The sequence below is a fragment of the Artemia franciscana genome, chromosome 3, assembly GCF_032884065.1.
Source record: "Artemia franciscana chromosome 3, ASM3288406v1, whole genome shotgun sequence".
Taxonomy (NCBI): domain Eukaryota; kingdom Metazoa; phylum Arthropoda; class Branchiopoda; order Anostraca; family Artemiidae; genus Artemia; species Artemia franciscana.
Genome location: NC_088865.1, coordinates 47,061,852 through 47,088,572, shown reverse-complemented (window position 1 = coordinate 47,088,572; position 26,721 = coordinate 47,061,852). Strand labels below are relative to the sequence as shown.

At 33.9% G+C, this 26,721-nt stretch overlaps 1 protein-coding gene and 1 long non-coding RNA gene across 3 annotated transcripts in view; one reads left to right on the top strand and one right to left on the bottom strand.

Annotated features, from left to right (window-relative positions):
* The window catches only part of LOC136025339 (uncharacterized), a 109,799-nt gene that overhangs the window by 56,659 nt on the left and 26,419 nt on the right, over positions 1–26,721 (top strand). For both annotated transcript variants that reach the window (XM_065701262.1, XM_065701264.1), the window contains 2 exons: positions 2,327–2,524; positions 13,640–13,917. In XM_065701262.1, the coding sequence (XP_065557334.1) occupies positions 2,327–2,524; positions 13,640–13,917 (476 nt within the window). The remainder of the gene's footprint in view (positions 1–2,326; positions 2,525–13,639; positions 13,918–26,721) is intronic.
* Positions 20,976–26,721, bottom strand: part of LOC136025342 (uncharacterized) — a 62,007-nt gene continuing 56,261 nt past the window's right edge. Inside the window, exon 3 of the long non-coding RNA XR_010617075.1 lies at positions 20,976–21,153. This is a non-coding gene — a long non-coding RNA (uncharacterized LOC136025342). The remainder of the gene's footprint in view (positions 21,154–26,721) is intronic.

Sequence of the window (26,721 nt, the reverse complement as noted above, 5' to 3'; positions counted from 1 at the left end):
TAAGGTGAAAGTTTCAGAGAATGTTTTAGAGGATTTTGAACTAAATCGTAACACAACCTGTGCAAGTGGTTTGTCAAAAAGCCGTATCAGCAATAATCCAGGAAGGTTCTAGTGTCTCAAGTTGAAAATTTGCTACGGGATGTGGTAACAAGGTCTAATTCAAAATTTGCACACCTCTGCTACTGCTACTACGACTGGTACTACTACTGCTAGTGCATCTACTACTACTGCTGTTACTACTACTACTACTACTGCTACTACTATGACTAATACTACTACAACTAGCATTAAGATGCATTACGATGACCGGTACTGCTACTACTGAAGTTAAAGTTATTAAAGTAAAATTTTTAGGTAATGATGAGTAGGATGATGGACTAAATTGAAAGACACTATCCTGGTACAAGCTTTATAAAAGGTGTAACAACTGTATCGCAGGAACGGCTTAGAATATGAAGTTGAAACTTTCAGTGCATTTTCAGGGGGATGTTGAGCCAACCAAAAGGGACTTAATCCATATTGCTCCAACTACCACTTGTACTACTACTACTAGTACCACTATTGAGGCTAATTGTATTAAGGAGAAATATTGGGCAAATATTAAGGGGAATGATAAATGAAACTGAGACACAGTCTGTGTATGCAGGCTGTGGAAAGGCCGTATCAGAAGTATCTCAACAACGGCATTGAGTGTTAGGTTAGAACTTTCAAGGCTACTTAAAGAATACACTAAAGTTAAGAACTACACTATGTGAATACTACTACTGCTATCTTTAGCAGTAGCATTAATACTGTTAGTACAAATATTGCTAATGTTAATGGTTGTATTTTGATACTTTCGGGTCTGTTAAGGAGGATGTTGGTTTAAACCGAAAAACCTAGCATGTACGTAGGTTATCAACAGGAAGTATCAGAATATCTCAGAAACGGCAGAAAATTTTTTTTTGAAACTTTCAGAGCATGAGGTAGGCTTATTAAACTAGACCAAAAAGCACAATGTGAATACTATTAATACCTACTACTTATACAAACACTGCTATCACTAATACTACTCCTATTGCTCCTACTTTTAATTTTTCTAATACGCCTACTACTATTGCTGATGCCATTGCTAATAGTTAAGCTTTTGGATAACGGCAAGGAAGCTAATCAGCTAAACAAGACACACTATGTTTATATAGGTTATCAAAGCGTTACATAATTAATTTCCCAGAAATGACTTAGGACATTAAGTAGAAACTCATAGGGTTCACCAATATTACTATAACTTTCCCTGCTACTTTTACTACTACTAATTCTGCTATTACTGTTAATATTGAATTGTATTTAAATAGCTTAAGTGCATCCTGGTTTTCATGATTTCCAGGCGAGATGTCTCAAGAGTAGAATAGGGGATAAGCTAGAAACTTTCAGGGAATGTTTACGGTGCTTTAAAACTTCATTAAAAGGAATTACGTGTTCCAGCTGTCAATACGACGTCTTAGCAATATCTCAAGAACAACTGAGAGTATTAAGTTAAAACTTTTGGTGCTACTACTACTTCTGCTCTTACCATTGAACTAAATCGAAGTGTAAGTGAATCCAGGTTGTAAAAATAGCATAAATAAAACGCTTTAGGAAAATTTGGGATTTATTTTTAAGGAAAAGTTGAGGGGGCGTAAAACTATGTCAAAGAATATAATATATTTGCAGATTTTTAAAAGAGCCTACAGTACTCAAAAATTTTGAAAAATTCTGTCCAGCATTTAAATAGTAAGCCCATACATCGATTATTATAGAAAAAGAACAAAAGTATTTTAAACATTGATTTCTTTACCAGTGAAAAGACTGTGTCAATAAAAAACGAACATATATAAAAAAGATACTGAGTATAAATAATAACCGAGTCAAACTCAAAATAAGTAAAAATAGAGATGAGTAGGACTGACGCCCCCATGCCTTCTAAAGACAAGAATATCATTTGCATTTAAGGTAGTATTTCATTACATCTAGGGTGACCCTGGACTATTGAAACAAAAATCGCAAAAAAAAAAATTATACAATAAAAGTTAAAGATGACACAAAAACCTAAAACAGATAAAAATCAATCTATTTATGAAGGGAGCAGCACTCTCTTCAACCCAATCAATATGATAAAGTTTGACTTGTTTTCATCCCCTTGTAAGAATTACATCTTAAAACCAATGGCTGTCAAATGAGAATAAGAAGCCTTTTAGGCCTTATAAGATTTAACTTAAACAGCACGGAAAAGGCGGGAGCAGTCGACCTCATATAAGGAATAATCTCAAAAAACAAATAGTCACCCATTATAGTTTTTTTATTATAGAGGCTAAGCCATGCTCTTTATGTAACCATGAACAGCGTTGTAATCCAGAGTCAAAAATTCTCTGCTCTTGCGAAGCCTTAGCAAGTAACTGTATTGACTACCCAATTCTTGGAGCTTTCAGAAATTTTGATGAGTTTGAATATTACAACTTTGAAGACAGCTTGAGAGCTTATAGGAACGAAGAGAAGTATTCTAGAGGTGAGTAATTTCTTAGACTACACTGCCTTTCCATTTAAAGAATTTCTGAATGAGGATATGGATAGAAAAACGAGTATATATTGTAATAAAATAGTGGAACAAAAATTGAAAAATCAACAACAAGCTTTGAATAGCAACAATGGGAATATTACGATTCCGCGTCTGGGATACCTTATCAACGGGAAAAAAATGAACGGAAAAAAAAACAACATAAACTGAAAAAACACAACATATATTGAAACAGAAAATAAAAAATGCAATATATAATAAAAAGTAAAATTTTGACTTTCAAATTAAAATTGTACGACGGAAAATTATTTGTACAAGGCACTGTTTGAAGACTATATTTTTCTTTTTTGTGTATTATCAGCGATTGCACTTATATTTAGAACTTATTTATATTTGAGTTTAATTTTTTTGTGTTATTTTCTTTATATGTTGTGTTTAATTCATACAAACTATTTTTCGATTCATTTTTTTCTACGTTAATCAGGGATACCAGATGTGGAGCCGGAATATTCGGATTATTATTATTCAAAATGTGTTTTATTTGTTTCTTCTTTTTTCTATCCTATTACTTTTTTTAAGTGTTATACCTGTTTCTCTATCTTTAGATTGACTTCTAAAAGTCAGGTAGATCATTTTAGAGTGTTTGGAATCTCCACTTTACATCAAGCCTTTAAAATCCTAAAAAGACCATTGCCACCATTGAAAAAAAAAATTCAACATTCACTGCAAATATATATCGTTGGTCAGTTCACTTAGGCGAGATCCCATAACTTTACAATCACCAACATCGTCTTTTAACACAAAACCACTTTAAGAATAGCTTTGCGCTCAAACAATGGCTCCCCAGCTGCCCAAATTGGCCATATATAGATCCGTCACCGTTGGTGCTCCTCAGTCTTTTATTCTTGAGCTTACAGAGGAGCGTTCCCAGGTTCTAAATCTGGAAGTGATAATACGCTTGTAGGTACAAAGATACTCCTGAAGTTGATTATGAGGAAGAGGCAACCCTCAAAAAGGAAGTTAAACATGGAGAAACTGAAAATTAAATCGGTGATAGAAGGCTTTTGCTTGAAGTTACAGAACCATTTTGCTTGTCTGACAGACTGTTGGGAAGATCTCACTTTCCTAGGGAAACCATTCCGGAACACCACTGAAATGATAGCTGCCGAAGTTATCCTTTATTTTCCTGCAAAGCTGAGAAAACATTGCGTCTCAGAGGAATCTGTAACACCAATTGAGGCTAGACGACAGGCATCCAACGCATCAACTGCAGCAAAAAAATCACTACGTTGCCCGGTAGCCCTAGATATGGATAAAGCAGTGAAAAATCATTACCCAAGTAGGCTGTATGGAACACTCCAAGAAATGGCAGGAAAAAAGCTTCCTATCACCGGTCCCTTAAAAGACCATCAAGGAAATACAACTCCTGACGTATAAGGTAAGCTTGACTACTGGAGGAGTCATTTTATAAACCTGCTTAAGCCAAATATAGATGCGCAAGATGGGTCGATTACACTGCTACCAGAAGCTGAAAAACCACCGCATGAAACTGACATGGCTTAACCTTCAAGCAGAGAAATACCAAATGCGATTAAACGGTTAAAAATTAATAAGTCACCTCCCTAAGTCTCATATGGGAGAAGGAGACCTTCCTGTCTGATTAGAAGGTGTCAATAATAATCCCAGTATTTAAAAAGGGGAAAAAGTGTGACAGCCGAAACTATAGAAGGATATCACTCATGGACATCGCCACCAAAGTATTCACGATGATAATGCTCAAAAGGTTCGGGGGAGCAAGAGTTGAGTAAACGCATATGAATCAGTTCAGAATTTGCAGAGAGAGAAGATGCGCTGACTATATCTTCATCTTTCGTCTTATTCTTTAACAGTAAGAACGCTTCAACTTCCAAAAATTAACATATTTCTGGATTTCGTCACTGTTTTTGACTCTGCAACCCGTAAAAACTCTTGACGAGTCATGGTAGAAAATTTTATATCGGTTGAATGTATAGAGCTTCCAGAGGCCCAATATGAGCATTGCAAGGCAACTGTAGGAGTGTTGGGTGAAGAAATTGAAGCCTTCAATGTGATCCCGCGTTCCGTTTAATTTATGTATTGATTAGGTTCTAGAAAGAGAACTCTCGAGTTTTAATGGTTTCATTTTGGGGGTGGGCATTAACTTGTCTGACCTGAAATGCGCGGATGGCATCGTTTCTTTTACTTCCGATCCAACAAGTATCCTAGAAATGCTAAATAGAATAGAATATTTGACGCAGCTACAGGGTATGAAGATCAATGAGGTCAAAATTACCTAATGGACCTATATATACAGTGCGATTAATTCTACATGCTTTCTTGATGCATTTATTGGTGAAATTCGGGATTCCTATTTATGACACATTCCACAGCAAATATTTGGTGTCGTAGTAGTAAAAAGCCAAGAGAAGTCATTGATGTAAATGAGGAAAAGTGAAGGCCCAAGACTTGAGTATTGGGGAACTCTATAAGTTACTGGAACTTGGTCATGTGAAGCTTCAGTGGTGATAGAACGGCTAGTGAGGTATGAAGAAAACCAAGACACTTGCTTCCCACGACTTCCATGATTAGAGAGCTTATCGATATAGATCTTTTGGGTCAAACTGTCAAAAGCTTTCCTAAAAATCAAGGAAAATGACTGCAGTTATGAAACCAGAATCCAATTACTGCCGTATAAAATGAAGAAACGTATCGCAAGCAGGTTCCGTTGAATATTTTGCACGAAATCCATGTTGATGCTAATGGAAAAACTGTTTAGCGTCAAGATAACTCATTGGTTCCTTAAGCATTGGTTTTCCAAATATTTAGGAAAGATGGATAGGAGAGAGATGGGCCTGTATTTCCTGGATCCTCACGGTCGCCCCCTTGAAAAAACAAATATCTCGTGCCAACTTTAGTCGCTGATGGAAAAGTCCTAATTAGAATGACTTATTAAGCAAATGATACGATGGCTTTTATTTCATGGAAGAATGAACTTAATGACTTTAGCAAGAATTTGGTCGAAACTGGCAGAAGAAATCTTGAGGAATAAAACTATTTTTGCTAATTCCTGCTCTGTGACTGGCTCGAGAACCATTGGTTGAGATCACGGAGGACCAACAAACTGTTTCCAAGACTAGGCGTTAGAAGAAGGAGGCATACCTTCCGCTGTATTTTCCCCCCACATCAGCAAAAATTTTATTAGCTTATACCGAACTTGGTCTTCATCTGTAATCAACGCATCATCTATTTTCAGATATTCGGGGCAACCTAGTGGTTTTGTTGATTTTCGTGTAGCCTCTTTTATCACATCCCATGTTTTCTTAATATTAATTTCAGAAAAAACATATGCCACTTAAGCTTTAAGTGTCAGTGATTTTAGCATATTTCAGTAAAATTAAAATGTCTCTAGTTTGTCATTACTTGGTCTTTTCTTATGCGCTTTCCAGATATTTTGCTTTCATTTTATTGTCATTAGAATTTCATTTGTTATCCACGGGGCTATGGGTGTTGATCTCTTAGACCGACTAGTCGGTGGTTTTCGAACAATGTTCCAAAAACATACTTTTGACATTATAATAAAACTGATCAAATATCCTATCATAGTATTCCTATATTAACTTCTTCATGTTGCACAAAATCAAACGAAGTAGCATTCAGAATTTATTTGAGTTTGTCCAGCTCTGCTGGTGTACATTGAAATACAGGTTTATCATGAATTATTGAACGTTTAGAAATCCAAAGAAGTTACAGCAGGACCCCAATTGGAAAGTGATCAGGTAATTTAGAGATCATGAATGAATTGTTGGAAAAAAAAACTTTATCAATTGAAGGTTCTGATAGATTTTAAACCCATGTCGCTAAATTTATGCAAGGAACTAGCCTGAATGAAATGATCCGCGACATAATATTGGAAGTTTGACTAGATAATATATCCTAGAAGTCAAAGTTGAAGTCACTTATTAGGATTATTCCTTATTTTTCAAGTGATGTTTCAAAAGTACTTCTTCCAAAAGATAAAAAAAAAAATCGTTCGTATTGATATTCCACTTGAAGATATATACTTGAAGAAATCCACTTGAAGATATTCCACAGAGTATTACTTTTTCACCAGTATTAAATTTAATTAAAAAAACAATCATTCAAAAACTTGTTCGACGCTTGTACACGAATCATCTCTCTGGATAGCGGGTAGATTATCCAAAATATAAATTCCAAGTCCCCCCTTTTTTTACTATCTTTTGGTACAAAACTTACACGTATATGCAGGAATATCAATAAGCAGCTAATTCTCACTGTTCAAAAATATTTCACACAGGTCAATTGCTGCAAGATGTGGATTTGTACATAGTAACTCAATATCATCAAACCGAGAATTCCGTCCATGTACGTTAAGATGTATTATTGGAATGACCACCCACAACCGGACTCTAGAACCCACAAATCGCAGCTCCTGCACAAACACTTTATCAATAATTTTTTCAAATTTTTTCCGTAATTAAAATTAGGATCTTGCCCTTCAGGGTTATTCATAATTTTATTAAAATCAACTCTTCTAATTTTATACACATTTAAATTTTAAATTTTATTATTAGCGTTGGTTTTTGACGGACAATCAAATCAAACATAATCACTTACTAATACAGTGATACAGAGAATTTTCTGAATGTTCCAAATTAATATCCTCAGTCATTCTCGAGTTATGCCTTTATGACAACCCGTATGCTCATAAAATGCTTTGGTTTAGTTCAATAATCACCTCAGCATTCTCTGAAAGGATCACTTGAATGCCCTTTATCTTTTTGTAAATATAACAAAAGGTCAAATATGTACACTTTTCTCACTAGCATATACTAAATCTGAACAACGGACGAATTACCTAACTTATAGCCCCTACCCTGAGGGCTCTGGAAAGTAAAATCTCCAAGGGCATAATTACTGAACCTTTCAACTATACTCAACGAAACAACTTTCCTAAAATTTAGGTTGGGTGTATTTCGAGAACTGACGGGTATGGGTGGGAAGCTGGTTAACCGTCAATCACTCTTGATTCTTAGAAAAAGCACTAGAACTTATAATTTTAACAAGAACCTTATAGCAAACAACCCTTGTGCTCAGGATCTGAGGGGCTGTGTCGAGCCCAAAGGCCTTATTTCATGATCTTTGGACTGTTTTGAACAAAATGGCAATCTCAAAATTTTTATTGGTGGCATTGGGGAAAAGTGGACATGGAATGGGCTACCTGGCCTGCGACCACTTTTGAGTTTTAAAAAGAAGCGGTAGCTGTAGTAGTAGTTGTAGTAGTAGTGTGCAAATATGGCCTTTTGGTCAATTGCATATCTCTCTCATCATCTGCTGAAAGTTCAAAATCAATATACTTAGTCATTCCCGAGTTACACATAACATGTTTTGTATTCTAACACTCCCTTCAAAAATCTCAGAAAGGCTCATCTGAATGTCCTTCGTTTTTTGGACAATAAAGGTCAAACATGGCCACCTTTCGCAACAGCTTTACTCTTAAATATAAGCAATGGGTGAATTGCATACCTTAATTTCCTTTCCCTGGGGCTGTGTGGGGAATCAGACGTTCTGAGGTCTATAAAAGGAAGGTGAACTTTGTCCACCCTAATCACGGTCATTTATAAGATGAAATACTTCATTCTTCTATTTCTGGATCATAATTCTCAATAAAATTGCAGCAGAAACTGGATTCTAAGAAACTTAAACACAGCACTCAAAGCCAATACAGCATTCTCGTGGAATTTTCTCACTTTGGTAGATAAACATATATAGTTTTTGTCTATTTTTTCTGTAATTTATCCATATTTTAGATTTTTACCAAGGTTTCAGATAAAACGAGAGCATGGATATTAATATATAAACTAATTTCAGCTAATTTTTTTGCCGTTTCTGCCTTTTTAGCCTCTGAATAAATAGCCGAATTGTGCAAATGTAAGCCTAAGATAAAATATCCAGGAGGGAATGCTTTAATAAATAGCTGAATTTCTCTAGAGTTGTTATTATGTCTGTGTTGGTAATTTTGCAATAAATGTTTCCAGGTAATTACACATTAAGGTAAACAGTCAACCTCCGAAAAAAGATACATAGGGCATCAAACCACAATGGCGGTGCCTTCTTCCTAAGGATGCACTTACTCCACACACAATCAACGGTTAATAATCCCAAGAAAATCTTTTAACTCGGGCTATAAAACGGGTGCTGGGGTGCTATGGCTCCTGTCTATTTGCAGAAAATATTTTTTTTTATTGAACATAAATGATGAAATTTGCAAGCTCGCCAGCACAAAAGGTGAAGTGGTGTGAGAGGGGGAAATCAAAAGCGCTGCAAGGACACTACAGAAAGGGGGAGGGTAGTTTGCTACCAAGAGCTTTGTTTTCACCGATGCTAAAACGGGCATATTCTTCATTCTCCTATTTATATTTATTTCTTAATTTTCTCATGATTCTCAAGGGGCATTGCCCACTGGCCGTTCTACCAGCATCCATGTGGGCATCAACAAAAATAATAACAATAAAGAGATTTTCCAAGTTGTTTCCTTGAAAACCTTAGAAGTGACGACATCATAATTAATCTCGTTATCTCGTAAGCCCACTTAATTCATATGTTGATGTATTTGGTTAAATCATTAATTGGTGCTATTTTTTAGGGTTATTGTCATTCTCAAAGCATTATGATGCAAACATTCAACTTGGATGTCAAAAGTGGTGGTTGAAAGAGGGAATATTAATCTTCCTCATATTTTAGAGAACACCGGATCAATTGTTTCGTAAGAAAAATATATATAAAGACAGAAACCTGTCACTGGAACCAAAACTCTAAGAAAAAGAAGTAGCGACAACCATTTATGCAATAGCAAAGCCTATGATTTTTGCTGACTTAAATGAATAAATTAATAAATTTAAAGTTAATAATCATTGCTATTGATACCTGAAAAGTTTGTATAGTTTTAGAAACTTGAATCAAAATCTTCCAAACAGGGAAACGATCTTGTTGGAACTATGTAGTGAAATTCAGAACGCATGGAAATACCTAAGCTAGCTATCTAAAAAGTAGCTATCTCTGGCTATCTAAACAATTGTTTTGAAAAAGCTGAACTTTGATTTAAAGAGTTGTGTTCGACGGAATGATACCCTCCTTGTATTTATGGTAATTTTGTGTATGGCATTATAAACAAGATTTTAATTTTGAAAGACAATGTTTTAAATTGAAAGTATTTAGCGAGATTGAAACTCAAAACAAGGAGGTTATTCTTTCAAAGAGTTCGTGGTAACCAACTGTGTCCCCTCCGCAATCCCTCGCTCTTTACGCTAAAGTTTGACTCTTTGCCACAATTCTGCTTTTTGAAACAATTAAAAGCTTTTGTGTAAAGAGCGAGGGATTGCGGAGGGGACAACCCATTTCATATACGGAGTAATTTCTGTTCGTTTTGTCGCTCCTTACTTTCAGTTGAAAAAACTTGTTTTTTTTTTTTTATACATGAAAAGGCTTCCCCTCTCTAGTCACCCACTCTTTATGGTAAAGATTGAGTTTTAATTGAATTCGACATTGGTATGTTTAGAGCACAACTGAATTTTTTTGTTTTCAACAAAAAAAAAGTCAAAGTATGCATCATTTTTAATATATCGAATCTCTGTTTCTCACTAGTAGTAGGCATAGCTGTTTTGAATTGACTACTATGGACGGACTTACAATCTGTGTTAATTTGAATTTTAGATGTTTTTGCGTTATGTTTTGACATGACTCTCGTAACATTTTTTACTAGCTTAGCTGGTTTTAAGGGTCGGAGTCTTAAGTTGCCTTTATGCCTTTATTGAACTAATCTGAGTTGCCAGTGTCCCTGTATTACCATGACTAGGCATTGTATTATTTGTTATCAATTTATATGTCTTGAACTTTCATTGCTGAGCATTCATGTTTTGCGTTGACTTGGATAAGCGGTCTAAATTCAATTTCTAGTATAGATTTTTATGGCACTTGGTATTAACCAAGTGACATATAGCGATCGCAAATTCTGTCGGCCTGTCTGTCTGTATGTCGGTCTGTCGGTCCCGGTTTTGCTACTTTGGGCACTTCCAGGTAAGCTAGGACGATGAAATTTGGCGGGCGTATCAGGAACCAGACCAGATTAAATTAGAAATAGTCGTTTCCTCGATTTGACTATCTGGGGAGGGAGATGGGGGGGACGGTTAATTCGAAAAAATTAGAAAAAGGAGGTATTTTTAACTTACGAACGGGTGATCGGATCTTAATGAAATTTGATGTTGTAAAAGATATCATGTCTCAGAGCTAAATTCCGAAAGATATTGCGTCTCTTATTTTAAATCCCGACCGGATCAGGTGACATTGGGGGGAGATGGGGTGGGGAAACCTAAAATCTTGGAAAACGCTTAGTGTGGAGGGATTGGGATGAAACTTGATGGGAAAAACCAGCATAAGTCCTAGATACGTCACATAAACGGTATGGATCCACTCTCTTTCGGGGAGTTGGGGGAGGGTTAATTCTGAAAATTAGAAAAATTAGGTATTTTTAACTTATGAAGGAGTGATCGGATCTTATTGAAATTTGATGTTTCGAAGGATATAGTGTCTCAGAGCTCTTATTTTAAATCTCGACCGTATCGGTGACATTGGGGGGAGTTGGGGGGGAGCATAAAATCATGGAAAATGCTTAGAACCGAGGGATCAGGATGAAACTTGGTGTGAAAAATAATCACAAGTCCTAGATACGTGATTGACATAACCAGAATGGATCTGCTCTCTTTGGGAGAGTTGATGGGGGAGGGTTAATTCTGAAAAATTAGAAAAAATATGGTATTTTTAACTTACGAAGGAGGAACCAGATCTTAAAGAAACTTGATGTTTGGAAAGAAATCGTGTCTCAAAGCTCTTATTTTAAATCCTGACTGGATTTGGCGAAATTGGGGGGAGTTCGGGGGAGCCAAAAATTTAGGAAAACGCTTAGATTGGAGGGTTGGGGATGAAACTTGGTGAGAAAAATAAGCACATGTCCCAGATGTATATAACCGGAACGGATCCGCTCTCTTTGGGGGAGTTGGGGGGAAGGATTAATTCTAAAACATTAAAAAATGAAGGATTTTTAACCTAAGAAGAAATCATCGGATCTTTATGAAATTTCATATTTAGAAGGACCTCATAACTCAGATCTCTTATTTTATATTCCGACTGGATCCAGTGTCATTGGGGGGGGGGGGCGGAAGTCTTGGAAAACGCTTAAAGCGGAGAGATCAGGATGAAACTTGGTGGGAAAAATAAGCACAAGTCCAAGATAAGTGACTGACATAATCGGACCGTATCCGCTCTCTTTGGTGGAGTTGGGGAGGGGGAGTAATTTGAAAAAATTAGAAAAAATAAGGTATTTGTAACTTACCAATGGGTAATCAGATCTTAATGAAATTTGATATATAGATTGCTCTTGTGCTTTAGAACTCTCATTTTAAATCCCGACCAGATCCAGTGACATTGGGGGGAGTTGGACAGCGAAACCGGAAATCTCGGAAACCGGAAATCTTGGAAAACGCTTAGAGTGGAGAGATCAGGATGAAACTTAATGGGAAGAATAAGCGCAAGTTATATATACATAATTGACACAATTGGAACAAGTCCGTTCTCTTTTGGGGAGCTGTGGGTTGTTAATTTAGAAAATTAAAAAAAATTGAGGTATTTTTAACTTAAGAACAGGTGACCGGATCTTAATGAAATTTGATATTTAGAAGAAACTAATGTCTCAAAGTTCTTATTTCAAATCCCGACCAGATCTTTTGATATTGGGGGGAGTTGGAGGGGAAAACCGGAAATCTTGGAAAACGCTTATAAATGTCTTAGATTCGTGATTCCCCTAACCAGACTGGATCCGCTCTCTTTGCGGGAGTTAGGGGGTGGGATTAAGTGCTTTGGCGAGTTTGGTGCTTCTGGACGTGCTAGGACGATGAAGATTGGTAGGTCTGTCAGGAAGCTGCACAAATTGACTTGATAAAGTCATTTTCCCTGATTCGACCATCTAGGGGGCTGAAGGGAGAGGAAAAATTGAGGTATTTTTAACTTATGAGTGGGTGATCGGATCTTAAAGGATTTTCACATTTAGAAGGACCTCGTGACTCAGAGCTCTTATTTCTAATCCTGACCGGCATTAAGCCTGTGATTTTCTTTTTAAAGCAATCTATTGATTCCTAAAATTTTGCTAGAGCTCATGCCATATGAACTCTTGGCTCTTCCAACCTCGTCACAAGTGCCATATGAGCTCTTAGCTCTTGTTAGTCTTAGGGTGCTCTCTGTGCGGCTATCTGTTTAAAGTTATGCTGTCACGGCACTTACATTTAAGTAGTTATGCCAAAGATGTTGATTGACTGATATCGACACTCTGTCTGTATAGAGAAAATTTTGTATTATTATTAATATATCTAATAATCTAATTATAATAATATATCTAATTATTATAATTATATAATATTAATAATATTATATTATAATAATTATAATACTAATTTACTATATGATATACTATTATATTATATTATATTTATATACTAATTTACTATATTATATTATACTATAATACTATAATATATTAATACTAATTATTATAATAATTGTATAATATATCTAATTATTATTAATATATCTAAGACAGCTATTACAGAAATATTGCCAAAGGGGACAATTCAAACAAATATTTTTTAACCCTTCAGCTACTGATCATTTTTGGAATAAAACTTGATTTATAGCTTAATTCCACAATTAACTAAACAATGCTAGTTTCCATTCAGGTTGGAGTAGTAGCACCATTAAACAGTAAGAAATGGATTGGTCCACATGAATAATAAACCCTAGAGGGGTTTCAAAGGAGAAAAAAAAATTAACTTTTCGTACCCATATGAAATATGGCTTCCTTTTTTCTGTTCCTGTTTTATGACTGTTACTATTCTGTTTCTTGATTATATTTTTTTGTTAGAAACTCAGTATTTAGGATTTTGCAAGGGGGGAAATGAGATTTTAAGGATAAATAATAGCCTTTACACTAGCTAAACACGTGGTTTATTTGCCTATTTTTAGATTCAAATGAGATGTTTTCTTCGTGCCCTTCTGATCAAGAGGATCTATGCATGACGCTTAATTCTACCTGTGTACCTGCAAGAGATTTAATTAGCTACACTTGTGAATGTAAGTATCCATACATTGGCACTAATGGGACATGTCAAAGAGCTGATGAGGTGCAAGGACGGGTCTATCAAATAAATTTACCGCTAAGAAGTGATTCTCCATGGTCAAAGGAGTTGGCAAATCCTCTATCACACCGGTACCAAAGGATGAAAAGAAATGCGGAGAGATTTGTAAGATTTTTTCTTACTTCGTTTTCTTTACTCTTTCTTGAGAACTACAACTAAAACACTTTCCTTTTTATAGTTGATCATGAATTAGCATGATTGTGGAGATGAACAGTAATCTTTATTTATGGATAATATATTTTTTTTATTAGTGGAGATGGATAAGATAAGATAAGATTTATTCATCACGAAACACACATACAATATTACATTTTACTATTTCCCCAAAGGCTCTTTGGCCTGTAAAAAAGGGGAGAATAACGAGCCACTTACTCAGAGAAGAAAAAAAATAATCACTTACTCACAGAGAGAAGAGCAAAAAGGAGAAGAGAGGAAAATATAAATAAAATGAAAAACTATAGAAAACAAAACTAAATAGACTAATAGATTGAATAGACTAAATTTATTGTGTAGATCTGTAGATAAAATAGACTCCAATGAAATAATAAGGAAATATATATGCATACATACACGCATGTACACATATAAAAAGAGATAAAATAATTTCTAAGAAGCCAATGAATTTTTAATAATTTTTTTGAACAAACCGAATGAGTGGCACCTTCGAGCTGATTCGGGCAACTTATTCCATACAATATAACTCGCAATTAAAGGATTAAAGTCTGACCTTACACAAGGAGTAAAAGGAACTTGAATATGATTTTCGGTATTGCGAAGATTATAATTATTCTGATCAGAGGTGAAAGATGGCTGAACACTTAGGGGACGGGGGAGGTCACCATGAAGCTGAGAAAAAGTAAAACATGCACACGAAAGAATATACAGTGACTCGAGATCAAGTAATGGGATAACTCTTGAACGGTTAGTTTCCTTAATGAGGTTTCTAGCTTTATTATAAACCTTAGAAAGTGGTTCTAACAGTGAAGGAAAGGTTGACATCCATACTATTGGACAGTAGGAAACGTAAGATCAGATCAAGGAGTGAAAAAGGATTTCCAAAATTGATCCAGGGAAAATATGTTTGAGTTTCCTTAAAATACCGAGACTCCTGCATATCTTCATTTTAATCAAATCAATGTGACGCTTGAAAGACAAGTTTTCATCAACAAGAACGCCCAAAAAACGAACATATCGATCTTTAGATCTGTGAATTATCCAATTTGGCTGATGAATTTCTGATAACTTGGGATAAATCTGAGAAACATGCGAAAATATCAAAAAATTGGATTTTGAATAATTTAGGGTAAGAAAATTAGCATCAAGCCATGAAATTACTCTCTCAAACGAGTATTCCAAGTTTAATCGAAGTTCGGATTCACAGTTCCCCGAAGTGCCGAGTGTGCTATCATCAGCAAAACAAACAAGGACATCAGAAGATGGCGAACTATAGCTGGCACTATGGGCAAGGGAAGGTTTAGGATGACAGAGTCTACAGCAATGAATAGGTTTCTGCTTTTTTACTGCGTAAAAAAGATCATTTATATAAATCAAAAATAGCACTGGCCCTAAAAATGATCCTTGAGGGACGCCAAATTTCACTTGTGATTGACAGAAATTAAATTGTGGATTGACAGAAATTAACCTATCATTCAAATAAGATTGAAACCAAGAAAATACATTACCCCTAATGCCAAAATGAGACATCTTCGATAGAACAATTTCATGGGTTAAGGAATCGAATGCCTTGCGAATATCCAGGAATATAGCAGCCGGAATTAATCCCGAATCCAATTCAGAATGTATAAAATTCAAAAGGGTCATACAGGCATGCTCCGTGGAGTGCTTCATTCGGAAACCAAATTGAAAATCATGAAGAAACTCTTTAGATTTTAGAAATTTAAGCAGACGAGAAAGCATAGCCTTTTCGAAGATTTTACTAAATACTGATAAAATTGAAATTGGTCGATAATTTGCTGGATCATTTCTTGGTCCACCTTTATACAGAACAATAATCCGAGCACGCTTGAGAGGATCTGGAAAAACCCCATATTTAAATGAAAGATTAACAAGTTTTGTAAGAGGCACAACTATTGAAGGAAGAATAGATTTAACTACCTTAGTAGGAATAGAATCTGGCCCAGATGAAGATGAGTCTTTCAAGCCATTAACAATTTTAGTAATTTCAATTTCTGTTACTGGCTCTAGAAACATAGACTTAACACAAGACGGTCCGAGGTAAGATCTAAAGTCCGACTTAGACCGAGATAAAGTAGCTGTGGAAGCGATATTATTACCAATACTAGCGAAAAATGAAGTAAATGCTTCTTGGACATTAAGCTCACCCTCTACAGTCTCATCACCAATGACCAGACTCATAGGTAAAGAGCTATATTGAGAACCAGGTTTAAGCACAGAATTTATTACCTTCCAAGTTTTACGAATAACCTTATTACACGCAGCAAAATTATTTAGATAATAGAGAGATTTGGCTTTCCTACACAAGGAATTATATATATTCCGGTAAATCTTGAATTGACAAAGACGAATAGCACTCGTTGAAAGTGTAGCGCATTTATAATACCTCCAGAGATTATTTTTCCTTCTCCAGCTTTTGAGAAGTCCGGATGTCATCCATGGGTTTAGAGGAATAATCCTTTTAGACCTGTGATTAGAAGGTGGTACTTTACAAATGCTAAGAATAGCCTCTTTTATGGTTCCATAAAACGACTCAAATAAACAAGAAAAATCCTTGTCATTATCAAATAAGCTCCACGAATTTTTCGCTAATTTAGAACCAAGAAGAGATAACTCATTCTCACCAAACCTAATAGAATAGGAATCAAACACTTGAGTCCGGTTATTCCTTCCCCGATTAAAACTGAACCGCGAATATATGGGAAAATGATCGGAGATATCAGGAACTAAAATTGAGTTTTTCTTCAAGCAAAGCGTAGAGAAGATATTGTCAATCAAAGAAGCTGTAACATTAGTTACTCGTGTGGGAATGGATGTAGTTGGTAGAGTTCCTGCGGCAAGCATGGTTGAAAGAAAATCAACTGAAGCCGAAGAATTTGAATCCATCAAATTTATATTAAAGTCACCCATTATGATTAACTGACACGGACGTTTCAATATTATGTCAAGTATTTCCTCAAGATTCCGAAGAAACAACGAAACCGCGCCGCTAGGAGAACGATAAATATTGCCTATGATTAGATCTATACCATTAACTCTAATTTCTATAAATTGTGACTCAAAGATACCTTCAAAATTCCTTGATAAGTCATCCCGTAAGCAATAATGCAAATTACTAGATATATACATGGCAAGACCTCCTTTAGCCATCTTGCAGCGGTTTATATGTTCCATTTTGTAGCCATGGATATCCAATAGCTTTTCATTGCCAGAATCCAAAAATGTCTCGCACAAACCAACAACATCAGGCTGTTCATCCGAAACGATTTGTCTTAAATTATCTATTGACGAGGAAAGACCCTGAATGTTAAGCTGAAGTGCAGTCAGAGAGTAATTTCCTTTGGTAACCTCCTCTCCCCCCAATTCCGAAACATATTTACTATTACAAACAGGGTTTATATTAGTCAGGTTTTAATTAACCTGACCGACAGAATTATTCACAATACTAATTAGATCAAAAGGATTATTTTCAAGCTCGCAAAGGCGTCTCTCACGACTTAAAATATTGACAAAAGCAGGTTTTACTTGGAGTCCATTTAAATCACCAGATGAACAAAAAAGAAATCTTTACCTAAATCTATTACGAAAGAAAAACCGGTTAAAGGATTATAAACACATAAATAATTAATAGCACAGAAGGTACTATCGGGATGAACCATGAGCATGAAAAAAAATAAATAAATAAATAAATGAAACGAAATAAAAAGAAACTGTAAAAAAGAATGACTTAGGAAAGGATACGCATCAAGAAAATATTAACCAGTCACATACTAATACATTCATGCAAATAATTTATTTTGCGTATACGAGTTTCACCAGTAACTTTGGCTAGAATTTGACCATGATCAGACCAAACACTTCTTGGGCCAAAGGTGCTACGAGCCGCGTTTAATAGATCCCGACGCTTTTTAGTTAGGTTTTCTAAAACAAATACACCTGACTTTGCCAACTTACTTTTTGCTGCAAACACTTTACGAGCAGTATCTAAGCTTGAAAATTTTACTAGAACTGGGGCGATTTTCACATTCTCAGTTTGATTAGCAGGCATGCGGAATCGATTAGCCTTTAAGAGGTCCATTTCTTTAAAATCTTGCAAGCCCATTATTTGTGTTATCACTCCATTAAGATTTTCTCTCAGTTCCACATTGGGGTTTGGTTTCACACCGTAGAAAATTAGGCTATCAAGTAAGGCATCCTGCTCTAGTTGGTCAAACTTGTCTTCTAATTTAGAGATTTTGTTTTCAAGCAAGTTCACTGCATTATAAAGTTTTCGAAGGGTTGTTTCAATTTTTTCAAATTTGGCATTATATTCAAGGGAAATCGAATTATAAACTTGGTTCACAATATCTTCACTGATAATTTCCGAAGCTTTCGTAGATTTTTTTGTGATGATTAATGGTTTTTAACCTTGTCCTAGGAGGGATTATGGGTACGGTTCTATTAACCAAGGTATTCCTAAGGAAAACGAAACAAAGGTCACCCAGCAATTAATTATAGAAAACATACTCGGTCCCATAATACCATAGGTCAACCACGTAATTCCAGACCACAGACGTACATAAGCAAGTAAATGTTTATTTCTCAATTTCCTTTCAAAGCCTATACGTACCAAGATATGTGATTCTATTACATTTAATTTTCAAATTTTATCTTAGTAAAAATGGGTATTTCCATTCTTTACATTTTGTATTTTGCGTCTTAATATTTTAATTTTACTAAAATTAAATTCTGACTTAATTGGCCTGCTTACTACACTTCGATATGTGGGCTAAGATTATAATTTTGCTAGTTTTGACATAGCGACGTTCTTGCATGAACACTAGGTTTTTTTTGGGGGGGGGGGCAATGGTCAAAAGACTGACAATATAATAAAATGGAAATGAATTACATGAAAAAATATTAAAAGTTATGTAGAAAGCTCTAATTAACTTTATATGAATTAAACCAAACCCAGTACCTCTTTTGCCATATTCACGCCAGAGACCACCCCTATGTTTAACTACAATGTTTACCAAAGTAAAAGCAGACTTTTGTTTTTAGTATCGATTAATGCGTCAAATATATAGTTTAGAAATTAAAGGGATTTATTCGAAAAAACTGAAAAACGAGGTCTTTCTTTAAGCATAGACTAAAAATAATAAGTAAAAAATAAGATCATTCCAGTCTGTTTTTGCAAGTAATTAAAAGTTTTCCAAACAATAACATATTCATTTAATAAATGGCACAAGACTATGTTCTCGTTGTAATTTGAAAAGACATTTTCTATGTGAAAACTCAACAGCAAATTGAACACTGAAAATGAATGTCAATTAGATCAGATGTTAGCTGACCCGTCACACCTTGCTGTAATCTCCAAAGAAAAGAAATTCAAGTAAAAATCCCCTCGGATATCTCTCTCGTGGAAAAACCCTCCTGCAGAAAACTCCTCTCTCCGCTGAAATTTTAGACTGAATAAAGATGTTCTTTTCACCAAACTTATAAAAATTAACTATTCTTTTAATTACATATGAAAAGAGTCGGAAGAAGATGTCGGATGAAAATCAACTTCATAGTAATTGTGGGGCAATACTCCAGCAGATACATGATTTATTATATCACCAGAGCCTCAAAAGGACTCACAGAAACCTCATTGTATATACCCTCAATCTCATTAACATATTGCAGACGGCACATCTCGTTAGCATAAGACATCCGGTACATATTGGTTACATTCCAACAGGTACAAAATTTGCATACTTACATGAAAACATAGTTTACAGTTACCCAAGAGGCCTAGCAACAAGCCTTAGCAACCATATCCAATATAAGGCTGGATTAAAAAAAAATCACCTGTAAAATTTCTGAAATACGGAATGAACGCAGTTTACGCTAAGAGGTGAAATCAGGACCAGAGGAGATTCTGAAATTTTCACGGGTCAGAGATGCAACAACAGGGTATTGTCATAACCTGGCAAAAATCTTGCAGGGTATTGTCATAACCTCGGATTACATTAACAAAATATTTTCATCTACAATCAAAAAGGGTCTGCCATAGCAAAATCTAAAATGGTGCTTGATGTCTTGCATGATATTACCAAGTCTTGCTAGGTATTAAAAAATCTTGTCTTGTATTTTTAAAGTCTTTCCAGATATTATGAGTATCCTCTCTGGTATTACCTAAGTCTTGAAGGTTATTAACAAAATCATGCATGGTATTATCAAAATCTTATCTGATATAAACAAAATATTTTTATTACTACCTGATATTATCCAAATCTAGCATGATGACATGAACTTCGTGTATGTTATTATAAAAATCAAAACAAGTGTTATCTGACGTGATAAGAATTCTCTAACAGGTATTAACAAAAATATTTTCTGGTACTATTAAAACATGGTTAATATTGTCAAAATACAAAATGGTGTTATCAAAATCATGTCTGTTATTAACAAAATTTAACATGGTACCGTCAAAATCATGTCTGATAATATCAAAATTTTGTTAAGTTATTCTAGGTCTTGTGTGGTATTATCAAAATCTTACCTGACATTGTTAAACTTGCACTAAATTATCAAAATCTCACCTGACATAGCGATAATCCTTGGCTGCATTATCAAAACCTTACTAGGTATTATCAAAATAGCGGAAGCTATTACCAAAATCTTGCATGATATTATCAAAATATTATCTATTATTATCATGATACTATCTTGCATGATACTATCAAAACGCGTCTGATATTGTCAAAATCTAAAATGGTTTCATCAAAATCATGTCTGCTATCACCTGAATCTTACGTATTACTATGAAATCGTTTCTGCTGTTGTCAAGATTATCAAAATATCTTCATGTACTACCAAATGCTGTGTGGTACCATGGACATCCTTTTTGATATTATCAAACATCTTGCACTACAATATCAAAATTTCGATTGATATTTATTTATTTTATTTTTCACCCACACGATACATAAAGTAAATATGGTGGAGTAAAAAAATTTAAGAAACACAAAGAGAAAAACAAATAGACACACAAAATCAACGAAAAAACAGATAAGACAGTGGTGAGGGGATAGGTGTACAGAAGCTGTACTGGAGAGTTTTCTGTGAAGAATCAGGAAATGAAAATGTTCTAACAAGAGTCCGGTTATTTCTCCAAGGTGGAACCTGAAACATAAAGGACAGAACAATCACAGAAATTAGAATAAAGTTTGGCCAGCACACGTCTATTATACTTCCCTCTGCTTACAAAAATCTTTGCATAGCCAATCTGAATTTTTTTACTTATATCACAAACAGAACGCTGATGTAAGCTCTAAAGATTGTTAGTAATAGAGATACCAAGATAACGAATACAATAAGTAAGAAGGATGGTGAAGATTTTACAGTGAAAAGGAGTAGCAGTAATAGATTTATAGGGAAGAAACTCACATTTATCTATATTAAAATGAACGGCCAGTATCAGAGAAATCATCAGAAACTATAGAGACAATTTGGGAAAGACGCTTTTTGGAACGACGAATCAGAAGCAAGTCTTCAGCATACGCAAAAAGGAGCTGAATATGAACCACACAATCAAACGCTTTGGAAAGATCCAAAGCACAACTATAAAGAATATTTCCCTTGGAAGAATTATCAGCCGGTAAAGAAGACAGAATCTTATGCATATGCTGACAACCCAACCCATGCCGAAAACCAAATTGGTTCTCACACTCAATAATATTTTTAGTCATAAAAGGTAGAAGGATATACTCAAAAACCTTGCTAATATTACAACAGACAGTAATAGATCGATAACAGGAACAATCAGTCGGGGACTTCCCCCTTTTTAAAATTGACGAAAAAGTGCTACACATAAAACTCTCAGGTACGCTTGAAGTGCATTTGAAGACACATTTGAAAAATAAGCTTAAAGTGAGATATAAGGGGGTGCAATCAATTGGAATTTGCATCCTAGAAATACCATCCTTATATATTTAACCTGATATTAAACTTTTCACAGCATTGATTACGGAAGAAAAAGATATGGGCACTATATGGCGTCGCGAAAGCGTTGCATTAAAGAGGGGGATAAGAAGGCGAGTATATACAGAACGCACTGAATATTTATATCACCGAAAAAAATTGAGGAATAATATTTATATCAAGCTGAATGTGGAAGGTAATTACTTGTCATAGTACAATCGTTTAACTTGTCCCAATTGATCACTTTTTGCCAATCTTTCCAACTCACAGGGAAGTCTATACCGCGGTAACGTACCGACCTCAGATAACGTTTTTATTTGGTGTTAGTTTTACGTTTGAGATCAGCAACACACCCAAAACTTGTCCGACCACACTTATTCCATATCTGGAGCCATAGTTTTACTTTTTTTATCGACTTTAAACAAAGGTTCATTGACCAGATAGGTGAACATATAATGAGGATTCACTATGGTATTATCAAAAACAATATGTGTATTATAAAAATCTTGTAAGTTATTAATGAAATCTTGTATGGTATTATCAAAATCTCAAATGATATTAACAAAATATTTTCAGCTACAATCAAAACATGTCTGACATTACCAAGATATGATATAGTGCTATCAAAATCATTTTCACTACTAACAAAATTGAACATAGTGTTATCAAAATCGCGTCTGTTATATTCTAGATTATCAAAATCTTTTCAAATATTATCAAAACTTGTATGATATTATCAGACATCTTATACTGCAGTCTTAATGTCTTAAATGATATTACCAAATCTTGCTAGGTATTACGAAATCTTGTCTTGCATTATCGAAGTCTTATCAGATATGATGTGCATCATCTCTAATGTAACTGAAGTCTTGTAAGTTATTAACAAAATCCTTAATGGTATCATCGAAATTGGTAAGGCTTGATAATAATTTGATAGTACAAGACACGGTTTTGCTAAAACCATTCTAGATTTTGACAAAACCTTGCAAGGTTCAGGTGAGGCTGGAAAAGAATCTCAAAACACCTCACAAGACTTTGAAAGTATAAGACAAGATTTGATAATATCATAAAATAGTTTAGTGCTAATGATAATCTTGATAATGACAGACACGATTTGATCGAACTATGTTCAAATCTGTAATAGTAGACACGATTTATATAATATCATGCCATATTCGACGATATCAGACATGTTTAGATAGTACCAAAATACTTTCTTTAATATAAGGTAAAAATTTCATAATATCATACAAGATTTATGTTAATAGCTTACAACATTTTGATGATATTATGTAAAGGTCTGAAAATATCATAGAAGATTTTCATTATGTAATGTCGGATTTTGATAATGTAGCACAAATTGCTTGATAATTTCTGACAAGATTTTGATAATACCAAACAAGATTTAGAAACACTTGGCAAAATATTAACAATACAAGGGATTATTTTGACGGTACTATGTTAAATTTTGATAGTAAAAGACGTTATTTTGATAACACCATTTCAGATTTTAATAACATCAGGCGCTTTTTGATAGTAGCTTAAGATATTTTTGTTAATGCCAGGTGGAGGATTCTTGTCCTTTCTAATAATATTTTCTAATAATTGACCAGATTTGTATACTTTCACGCACTATTGAGATAATACTTGATATTATTTTGATAATAAGAAAACACGAAATTGAATCATCATGCTAGGTTTTGAAAATATCAGATAGTAACAAAACGTTTTTTGTTAATATCAGGTAAGATTTTGATAATACCAAGCAGGATTTTGTAAATAACTTGTAAGACTTAGGTTTTACCAGAGAGGATATTCATAATATCTGGAAAGACTTTGCAAATGCAAGACAAGATTTTTTAATACCTAGCAAGACTTGGTAGTATCATGCAAGACATCAATACTGCAATATAAGATGTTTGATAGTATCAAACAAGTTTTGATAGTATTGGACAAGATTTTGGTAATCTTGAAAATAACAGACGCGATTTTGATAGCACTAAGTATAATTTTTTTAATAGCGAAAATTATTTTAATAGTACCATTTTAAATTTCTGTAATGACACACATGTTTTGATTGTAGCTGAAAACATTTGTTAATGTCATTTAAGACTAAATACCATGCAAAATTTGTTTATAACCTGAAACATTTGACAATAGCACATACGGTATTGATAAAACCATTAAGAATTCTCATTATGTCAATCAAAATTTTGATATCGTAGTGCAAGATTTATATTTATATCAGATGGATTTTGATGGTAAAACACAACAGTTTGGTAATATATGACATTATTATGGTAATCTTGATAATAGCCGACTCGATTTCAAAGAACCACGTTAAATTTGGGTAATAGCATACATGATTTTGATGACACTCTTTTACATTTACACAATATTAGACACATTTTAATAGTACCAGAAAATATTTTGTTAATTGCAGGTAGTATTTAGAAAATATCATGCAAGATATTGTTGTTAAATTGCATGATTTTGATTATAACACGTAAGGTTTTGATGATGCAATAGAGAATTAATATAGTGTAAGATACCACAAAAGATTCAGAAGCCCTTGGCAACATTTTAACAATATCAAACATGGTTTCGATTGTATCATTGTAAATTTTCATAAAAACAGACATGATTTTGATGACACTATTTGAGATTTCACAATATCAGGCACGTTTGAATAGTACCAAGAAGTATCTTTTTTAATTCCCGTTGGAAGTTTCATAGTAGTTGAAGAGATTTTGAAAATATCACGCAAGAGTGACATAATACCTGTAATGACCATAATACCTTTGATAATAACATACATGAAATTGACATAATCATGCTAGATTTTGTTAATATAAGGCAGTAACAAAAATTATTTGGTTAACATTAGGGAAGATATTGATATTCCATGCATGATTTTGTTAATAAATTGTGAGGCTTAGGTAATACCAGATAGGATACTTATAATATCTGACAAGACTTTGATAATGCGAGGGAAGATTTTGTAATATCCAGTAAGATTTGGTAATATCATGTAAGCCATTGAATCTGCAATATAAGATGTTTGGAAATATTAGATAAGTTTTGATAATATTGGACAAGATGTTGATAATCGTGAGAACAGCAGACACGATTTTGGTAGTAGTATGATAGCACATTATTTGCAAATAATTGATAGCACGCGACTTCTGATAGCACAAATATTATGAAAAATTGATATTTTCATTGACTTTTACATTTAAAAGTTTAGATGGTGACACATTTTCACTACCTCAATTGCTACCATCTATTCGGCTTTAGTTTTGTATGGCACCATTACTGAATTTAACGCTAGGTTGCAGCGAGTTAACTGCTTTCAAGTTATGTTTGTGTACGTTCACTTAGCATGGCGAGCCACAATAAATGGTGACACAAAAACATGGTGCCATCTAAACTTTTAAATATAAAACTCACTGAAAGTATCAAGTTCTTATATTTTTTGACAAGATTATGTAATCATGACAATAACAACGACGATCTTGATGGCACTATTTTAAATATTGTAAATAGTGGAAATTATTTTTATAGCACGATATTGGATTTTAGTGATAGCACAAACATTTCGATTCTAGTTTAAAATATTTTGCGAATGTCAGGTAAGATTTTGATACTACAATGCTAGATTTGTTCATAACTTACAAGATCTTGACAATATCATATACGGTTTTGATAATACAATAGAGAATTATCATTAAACCAGTCAATAATTTGATAATGTAATGTAAGATGCTTGATAATATCAAACATGATTTTGATAGTATTAAACAGTTTTTTGATAATAATTGGCTAGATATTAATAATCTTGTTAAGTGCAAGATGTCTGATAATATAAGACAAGATTTTGATAATACTATACAAGGTTTGGACAATATTTGATAATACTTTGATAGTATCAGGCACGATTTTGCCATCACTATTATAAATTTTATTAACAACATGTAAGATTTAGTTATGCCAGAAAGGATTCTTCTAATATCTAATTTTTGGTAATAGTATATCTAAATTTATGATATCTTTCTTGATTTTGAAAATTCAAGACATAATCTTATAATACCTAGCAAGCCATAGCAATGTCATGTAAGAAATTAATACTGTAATATAAGATGTTTTATAATATCAGATTAGTTTTGATAATATTTAACAAGATTCTGATAATCTTGAAAATAACAGACGCAATTTTGACAGCACTGTATTAAATTTGAAAATAGTAAGAATGATTTATAAATTATTATATTAAATTCTGGTCATAGAACACATGTTTTGGATTTAACTGAAAATTTTTCGTTAATGTCATTTAAGATATTGAAAATACCATGCAAGATTTGTTAATAGCTTCCAATATTTTGATATTATCACGTATGGGTTTGATAATACCATAGAAAATTCTCATTATATCAAACGAAATTTTGATATTGTAGTGCAAGATGTTTGATAATATCAGACACGATTTGGATGGTACCAAACAATATTTTGGTCATAAATGGCTATATTTTGATAATTTTGATAATAGCAAACACGATTTCATAGTACTACTTTAAGCTTGGGTAATAGTAGACAGGATTTTTATGACACCATTTTAGATTTTGACAATATTAGATACGTCTTGAAAGTACCAGAAAATTTTCTGTTAATACCAGGTAAAATTTTGATAATACTATGTTAGATTTTGCTAATAACATGCATGATTTCGATAATACCAAATAAGGTTTTGATAATGATATAGATGATTATCGT